We start from the raw sequence: 8,496 nt of genomic DNA, 5'->3' as shown, positions 1-8,496 counted from the left end.
CCCCTTCAGCCATCACACCGGGCCTGGGGTTTCCAACCAGTTCATTTCCTCTGGGCTCATCTGCCCTCTGAGCTGGGCCATGAGCTGTTGGAGACAAGGGCCTCTCCTCGATGTTCCTGAGCCCGTGGCACAAAACTGGGCATCGAGAAGGGGTTTAAAGAAACGAATAAGTAAGTGATTTCCTAAATGGAGAGGGAGGTGGCAGTGGCTAGGCTAGGGACTGACAGAGCGGGAGGGCACAGCCATTACCTGCACCCCAGTCTGGCTGAAGCTCCCGGGAGCTCCGCTGCTCATTGGGGATCTCAAGCTCTCGGGCTGAGGGTCAGAGCCCACCTGGGTCGGGAACCATGGTGGTGGGACTCATGAGGAGCCAGGAGTTCTGGGCGCCCTGATCCGAGTGAGAGGCCCTCTCCGAGCTCTCGGCCCTCACTCCCGGAGCAGGAAAGGCTACAACAGAGGAAGGTGGGTGTCCTGCCGTTACCAGGTGACCTGGGCAGGCCCAGCCCCCCAGGAGTCAGAGAATCTCCCTGGGATGGAAGGCCCAGAGATTTGCCAGCACATAACCAGGTCCTTGATGGTGAACCTGATCTTATGAGCCCACTCCAGGAGACAGCCTAGGGCCCTTCCTGCTGGCAGCGTGTGAGCTCTTCCACCCAGAGAAGGTACCAACCCATTGAAATCAGCTGGGTCCTGAGCCCTCTTCTCACCCTGGCCATCCTCTGGCAGATGTGGGGTCCTTCAAGGGAGAGACCCTGGAGCACCTGCCCCCAACCCCTCCATTCCTGGCCTGGACTTGCCAAACCACCCTTGAAAGCAGGCTCCCTCTGCCCCAGATAGGTGAGGGGAACCTGGAATAGGGAGAGGGGAGCAATGTTCTCCCAAACCCTCCCCCAGAGGGCCAGAACACCTGAGCGTAGCTACCCATGATGCTTTCCTCCACTTCCTTCCTCCCCACCACACTTCCACCAGCTGAGCTTCCTGGGTTTGCAGCAGGGTGAGACACGGGCATTGCCCAAGGTGTGGGCATGGCCCAGAAACCTGAAGCCCTGTTTTCTCAATGCCAAGGCAGGAAGGGCTCAGCTGAAAGGGCCTTTGGGGCATTAACTTCCTTCTCACTTGAGACTAGAGGGAGTCAGACCCCCTCTCCCCTCCCAAGCTCAGGCTGATCTCAGAGAGAAGAGGCTGGGGTGGGAGGGGTGGGGGGAGATCCTCCATTAGACCCGCCACTCCCAGCCCCTGCAGGTTGTTAGACGCACTTCCTGGAGTCTGGGAAAGTGGGGAACCATGGCTGAGGCTGGAATCCGGCCCCTTGCCTGCAAGGTGGCACTGGTGTGCTGGCTGGATGGTTGGTATCAGGGCCCTGGTAGTAAAGAGATGACCCACTCGGGCTCAACTGAAGGTGGTTTAATAGAAGGCCTGCTACAGAGCTGGGGACGCCCCTCAGAGCAGCAGCTGCCGGAAGCCCTTATGTAGCACAGAGCCACAGGACAAGGGGGGGGGGGTGACAATGTGAAAGGGGGCCACCCAGCAGGAGAAACACAGGCACTGGTGGTACTAGAGCGAGGAAAGGAAGGAATGGGAAAGAAACACCCCACTCCCTCTCCTCCCTCCCCACATCTTCTGCCAGGACCTCCCATCAGCCAGACCCATCTGGAAGCCAGATGGCAAGGGAGCCCAGGTGAGGCAGGCCACAGGGCACATCTTCCCACGTGGAGAAGCAGGGAATGGAGAGTGGAGGGGGTGAGGAGCAGAGATGCCAGCCCGTGGCTAACCTTGTCTCCATGTACCTACTCTGCTCTTGGGGTGCCGCGTCAACCACAGCTCCATGGTGCTGAGTGCCGAGGCCCGTTGTCTAAATAGTGCGTGTGGTCCGAGCATCGGCCAGCAACAGCCCATCACAGGAGAGCACGCAGCAGAAACTGTTCTTGCAGCGAAGCATGTTCTGGGGGCTTTGTTTCTCGCGGCTCAACAAATTCTACCCGTGGAATCGTCCCAGTGTCGGCCTCCGTCAAAATGCTGACGATGGGCACTTCTTGCATTTATGTGAACATGGGTGAAGCCTACTTGCCTTTTGCAATCCAGGTGGAGGTTCAGGGTCAGTAAAGCCCTGGCCCGGGAAAAGCTGTGGGTTCGGGGTGGTTACTGGGGTTCATCTTATATGCCAATTTTATTTATTTTTATATTTATTTATTTGTTTGTTTATTTATTTATTGCAGAGAGGAAGGGAGAGGGATAGAGAGTTAGAAACAGTGATGAGAGAGAAACATCGATCAACTGCCTCCTACACACACCCTACTGGGGATGTGCCCTCAACCAAGGTACATGACCTTGATCAGAATTGAACCTGGGACCCTTTAGTCCGCAGGCCAACTCTCTATCCACTGATCCAAACCAGTTAGGGCACCAATTTTCTTTTTTAAAATGTTTCTTTATTGAGAGAGAGGGAGAGGGAGAGGGAGAGGGAGAGGGAGAGGGAGAGGGAGAGGGAGAGGAACATGAATGAGAAAGAAACATCACTTGACTGCCTCCTGCATGCCCCCTATTGGGGATTGAGCCCACAACCCAGGCATGTGTCTTCATGATGGCCAGGTCTCTTATATGCCAGTTTTAATCACTAGGTCTCTGAACTGACAAGGATCCTGAGGTTACATCTGGCCTAAGCAGTGCCGTGATTGATTAGTAATGTCTGCAGTGGATATGGACAGAGAGGTGGTGGTGCAAGTAGCATCTTGTACCTAAGCAGTTAGCTCGGTGGCTTTTGTGTAAATGCCTTCTCTCCCAGCCTGTGCCTGCCCTCCTTCTCATCCTTCCCCACCTTCCTGAGTGAGTGAAGCCTGGAGGAGCATGCAGCCGGCTCCACCACAACCTCTCTAGTCCGCTGACCCAGGAACCTACTTCATCCTTCTCCACAGGCCACCACTCACGTGTACGTGACCATCGTGGACGAGAACGATAACGCGCCTGTGTTCCAGCAGCCCCACTATGAGATCTTGCTGGATGAGGGGCCAGACACAATCAACGCCAGCCTCGTCACCATCCAGGCGCTGGACCTGGACGAAGGGCCCAATGGCACCGTGGCCTACGCCATCATTGCAGGCAACATCATTGACACTTTCCATATTGACAGCCACACGGTCAGCAGCTGACGGCGGGGTCTGAGAAGAGGGTCCTCTGGCTAAAGGGATTGGAGGGGAGCTCAGAGACATCATGGGATCGGGGGGGGGGGGCAGCAAAGATGGAGTCTGGGAGGGAAACGGGGGCGTGGGGGGCCGCCATTGCGGGGGGAAATGGAAATCTTGGGCTGGATGGCAGCAAGAGTTTACCATCGTGGTCAGGATGCCTACCTGCTGGGGTAGTCACAGAGCACCCCATAAAGGAGCGGGTCCCCAGGGTGGCCTAGACTCACTACCCATTGCTCCACCCTTGTTCCCTCTGTCTCCCCCAGGGTGTCATCACTGCCGCGAAGGAGCTGGACTATGAGATCTGCCACGGCCGCTACACCCTGATCGTCACGGCTACAGACCAGTGCCCCATCGTGTCCCACCGCCTCACCTCCACCACCACGGTGGGTGTGTGGGACATGGCCCCAGCTTGGGGGTGAGGGGAAATGGAGCTCAGAAAGCTCCGATGAGAACAGGGGGTGGGGAAAGATTGTCCAGAAGAAACACCTAAATCCAAGGGCCCTGTTCTGATCTCGGCAACTCACCAAACTTGCTGTGTGACTTTGAGGAAGTGAATGAGCCTCTCTGTGTGGTGGCAGCTGTCAGGTAGATGGCGATACCCGCCTTCCTCCCCTTCGTGGGGAGAGCACAAGCTCTGGCCAAACCAGCAGGATTCACATCCCTGACCTGTCATTTCCAGGCTCTGTGGCTCTGGGCAAGTCACTTAACCTTCTCTGTGAGATCGGAAAATAAAAACGATCGCCATGTGGGAACAAATGGGAGGGAGCATGTAAAATGGCCGTAGTGTAGCAATAAGTACAAGGTCAGAGCATCATTTTCAAAATATGAGTATGCCCATGGAAAGGCTTCTATTATACAATGACAATGACCCAACCATGCACAGCGTAAAAAGGTTCCCATATCCACAACTCACCTGAGGCTTGCACCAGCCCCCTGAGGTGGGATTATTGGGTCCAGTCTCCAGATGAGGAATCTGGGCCCCACACAGGGCTGGCTGAGGTGCGGCCAGGCTAACCTTGTCCGCCCTCCCAGGTGCTTGTGAATGTGAATGACATCAACGACAACGTGCCCACCTTCCCCAGAGACTATGAGGGGCCGTTTGATGTCACCGAGGGCCAGCCGGGGCCTCGAGTGTGGACCTTCCTGGCCCATGACCGGGACTCGGGCCCCAACGGGCAGGTGGAGTACAGCATCGTGGATGGAGACCCCCTGGGTGAGTGGGGCCTGAGCTGGGCGGTGGGGGCAGCACAAGCTGAGGGCCTGGTGCCCCCCCACTCAGGAGCACAATGAGCCCCACCACTGTGTGATCTTGCCCTCTCCGAGCCTCACCATCAATAAGATGATGAAAATAATCTCACATGAATATGGTGAGAGCATTCAGAAATCTGGGAACAGCCCTGACCTGGGTGGCTCAGTGGATAGAGTGTCAGCCTGCAAACGGAAGGATTCCAGGTTCAATTCCGGTCAGGGGCATGTACCTTGTTAGCGGGAACATCTTCAGTGGTGGGTGTGCAGGAGGCAGCTGATGGATGTTTCTCTCTCATCAATGTTTCTAACTCTCTATCCCTCTCCCTTCCTCTCTGTAAAAAATCAATAAAATATATATTTTTTAAAATCTGGGAACAGAAGCTAGTAGCCTTGGAGGGTCACAGGCCCTTTGAGACGCAAACAGAATATGCTCCTGTGTCACACGCAGAGAACAGGCTCCGGTAGAGGAAGGACAGGCATCCTTCCCTACCCCAAACACACACCTTCAGCCTGGGATTCCCTGCCCGTCCCAGCTCACCCAGCACGGCCTTCACAGCAGCCTCGGCTCGTCTCCTCCGCTGAAGAACGGAGTTTATGGCCAGAGAGAGTTTTCTCAAGGTGGTTTTCTGTAGACTAGGAATCCCAAACCCTGAGCCCTTCTAGGCTTATGCAGGGGACATATATGAGAAAAGGCAGCCACTGCTCAGCTCCTGCCAATTGTAGCCATGTCTTCCCTTTTGAGTGTGTGTGTGTGTGTGTGTGTGTGTGTGTGTTTTATTTTAATCATGTTTTCCCATTCTGCAGCCTGGATACCAGGCCTTCCCACTTTTAAAAGAAAAATGGGAAATTTTGGAAATTTAAATCTTTGTAAAGCATCCAGATTTTTAATTGATCATTTGATAGTTATTGAGCACATACCCTATGTCAGGCATATTCCAGGTGATGCGGATACAGAAAGGGCAAAACAGATGCAAAGCCCTGACCTCATAGAACATGTTTTCCAGGTGGAGGACACGGGCCATGAGCGTAGCTGAGGAAGCGGATGTCTTAGTGCTGGGAGAGGGTTGGAGGAGGCGAGGTATAAAGCCAGGAGAAGAGGAGTGCCAGGAGGCTGGCTGCAGGGTCAGAGAGGGTGTTCCAGGAAGACCTGTCCAAGGAGGTGGCATTTGAGCAAAGACCTGAAGGGAGGGAGGAGTGGGTCATGTGGACGCCTAGGGAAGAGGAACAGCCATTGCAAAGGCCCTGAGGTGGGAGCATGCCGACAGTAAGCACAAGGGCCATGTGGCTGCCATGAAGTCCATTGGGGGGGCCAGGTAGGAAGAGATGAGACCAGAGAGCTAGTGGGTCCAGATGTTGTTGTTGTTATTAAAACTTGCTCTGAGCGATGCGGGAATCATGGGAGGACTTTGAGTCAAGGAGGGACACGGTCTGACTTAGATTTTCTTAAAATATATTTTTATTCATTTCAGAGAGGAAGGGGGAAAGAGAGGGGGGGGGAGAGAAATCAATGATGGAGAGAATCACTGATTGGCTGTCTCCTGCAAGCCCTACTGGGGATTGAGCCCTCAAACAGGCACTTGCTCTTAGGACCGTACAGTCCACAGGCCAACACTCTATCCACTGAGCCAAACCGGTGAGGGCTGACTTAGATTTTAGCAGGACTACTGTAGTTCTTGTGCTCAGAAGAGATGATGTAACCAGGACCAAAGTGGTGGCACTGTCTAGGTGGTCAGCTCTGATATAATTCAAAGGTGAAGCCAACAGGAAGTGCTGACTGATTGGATGTTGGATGTGAGAAAAAGTCAAGGATGACACCGAGGTTTTGGCCTGAGAGACTGGAGAGAGGGCATTGCCATTAACAGATGGGAAGACTGAGGCAGGAGCAGGTGTAGGGGGAAAGTGAGGTGAGGCTGAGGTGTCGGGTAGGGTGGATGTACAAGCCAGTTCAGGATTGAGGTTTGGGCTGGAGAGAGGTATTTAGGTGTGGCTGGCACAGAGATATTTAAAGCCACAAGATGAGAGAACACCGAGGAAGCCAACAGAGGAGAGGTCCAAGGCTGGAACTAAGAACCTGGGGCGAATTTGCAGTTAAGAGGCAGAGCCCTGGCTGGCATTGCTCAGTGGTTAGAGCGTCCACCCTCAGACCAGATGGATGCAGGCTCAATCCCTAGCCCCCACTGGAGCATGTGCAGGAGGCAACTGTAGTTGCCTCCTATGCCTCCTATCAATGTGTCTCACCTCTCTCTCTCTCTCTCTCTCTCTCTCTCTCTCTCACACACACACACACACACACACACACACACACACCCTCTCTCTCCCTCCCTCCCTCCCTCCTTCTACTCTGTGAAAATCCTTAGGTGAGAATTAAAAAAAATAAAAAGAAAAGAAAAGAAAAAGGAGGCAAAGAAACAAACACACTGTAAGACCAGACTTGGCCCTGGTGCCCCCCCCCCCCCCATCCAGAGCTCGTGGGTCACAGTTCTGACGTGCCTGCCACCTGTCATCTCCCAAAAGTCTCCTCTCTGACCAAGGACTGAGCGAGGGTCTTCCTCCTCCACTGTCTCCACACGCAGAGGTTTTGTAATTCTGTGCAGGTCCTGCTCCTGGTCAGGAGGATGCCAAAGCCTGGTTGAAAAGGGGTGCTGGGTGGGCAGCCGAGCCCCCTCCCAATAAGGCCCTCTCTGCACCCAGCTTTGGGGTTCAGTGCATATCTGTGCCCCAGAAAACTGCATTCTGACCCATGCCCTGGGCCCTTGGTTTCATGGGAAAAATCCACATGTGACCAGGGTCAGCCTTTGGAAATGGGGGCCTCATGGAGGTCCCAGAAGCCTGAGAGGCAGGTCCCCGGCAGAAGGAGAGAGGCCGGCGGCTTTCCCTGGTCTGACCGGCCTGGCACGTCCCCCCACCCCCCCCACTCCCGCCCCCAGGAAGGAATTGCAGACACTCGGAGCCCAGCGATGACCTCAGGCTCACCCGGCTCTGCCCAGCATCGGCATAGATAAGCGATGAGCTAAGGGTGTGCTCACGAGGTCGCTATCCTTTCCCCACATCTCTCCCCACCTCCGGGTGTAGTGGCACCGTGTTGGTAACGGAAATGGACGAACAGGACAGATCGGAGCTGTTTTCTGGGAGAGAGGGTGCAGCGACAGGCACACCACAGGCAAAGGGACCTGCTCCAGGCTACTCAGCTGCCCGGCCACCTTCCCCCCATGGCAGCCCGAGCCTGGAGGCTGCTCCTGTCCGTGGGGTGACATCGGGGATGACACCCAGGGGGCAAGCCCCCCTGAGGTGTGAGGAGGAACACAGCTGGGGATAGGCCATGCCTCATCCTTGGGCCTCTGCTGCCAACCCCAACCTTCTCAGCTAACCTTTCTGGACAGACCCACTCCTGGGACCCCTTTCTTCCATCTTCATCCTCCCCAAAAGGCCCCAGCTCCTTGAGAAAGATGCTCAGGCTGCTGCCTCTCAGAATGCCTCTAGTGGCACCCAGATCTAGCATACACGTGGAACAGACTTGCCCAGCACCAGAACAGCCCTGTGGTGGCACCTCTTCATTAGCCCATTTCCCAGATGAGAACATCAAGGCAGGACTCAGTAACATAGCCAGGAGCACAAAGGAGTGAAATCAGGACGCAGATCTTCATATGACTAGTCTCTGCTTTTATTTAACCTCCAACTCCAGAAGGAGTGGAGCTGCGGGTGAGTTCAGGCCCCGGGGGATAAGGAGGATAATTTACTGTCTAGGGGCCTTTAGCCTATTTACTTCCTGTAATGAGCTGACTGATTAGGAATCTAGCCTAGTCCCAGCTCCCGGAGCCTCGGGGTGACTGGCTTTGGGGAGAGGGCAGGGGGCCATCTGCTTGCACATGGCGAGGGGCCCAAATCCCCTAGAAGGGAATCCTGAGTTCTTTGAGACCTTGGAGTATCGTGGCAGGAAATCCTGCTGTAAGCAGTCTGCAGGGCTGTGGGGAGCAGAGAGCTGGCGGGAAATCCCAGCTGCAGGTGAGCCTCAAAGGGCTGTTTTTACATCAGAACAACAGGAGCTGGGGGCAGGGAATGGGGAGGG

The 8,496-nt window shown here is 55.0% G+C and overlaps 1 protein-coding gene across 4 annotated transcripts in view; it reads left to right on the top strand.

The window, feature by feature from the left end:
* The window catches only part of LOC311632900 (cadherin-23), a 72,969-nt gene that overhangs the window by 36,144 nt on the left and 28,329 nt on the right, over positions 1 to 8,496 (top strand). For 3 of the 4 annotated variants that reach the window (XR_014796859.1, XM_084904904.1, XM_084904905.1), the window contains exons 5-7: positions 2,913 to 3,134; positions 3,446 to 3,565; positions 4,215 to 4,395. Coding sequence is in view for 2 of the 4 variants with exons in the window: in XM_084904904.1 (XP_084761030.1) it covers positions 2,913 to 3,134; positions 3,446 to 3,565; positions 4,215 to 4,395 (523 nt within the window). In the remaining 2 variants the exon portion in view is untranslated. Of the gene's footprint in view, positions 1 to 2,055; positions 2,096 to 2,912; positions 3,135 to 3,445; positions 3,566 to 4,214; positions 4,396 to 8,496 lie in introns of those variants that run through there. The other variant, XM_084904906.1, reaches the window with a different exon arrangement.

Source organism: Pipistrellus hanaki (assembly GCF_964339955.1).
Source record: "Pipistrellus hanaki genome assembly, chromosome: 14".
Classification (NCBI taxonomy): Eukaryota; Metazoa; Chordata; class Mammalia; order Chiroptera; family Vespertilionidae; genus Pipistrellus; species Pipistrellus hanaki.
The sequence above is the reverse complement of the archived record's forward strand: the minus strand, read 5'-3'. Positions and strand labels throughout refer to the sequence as shown.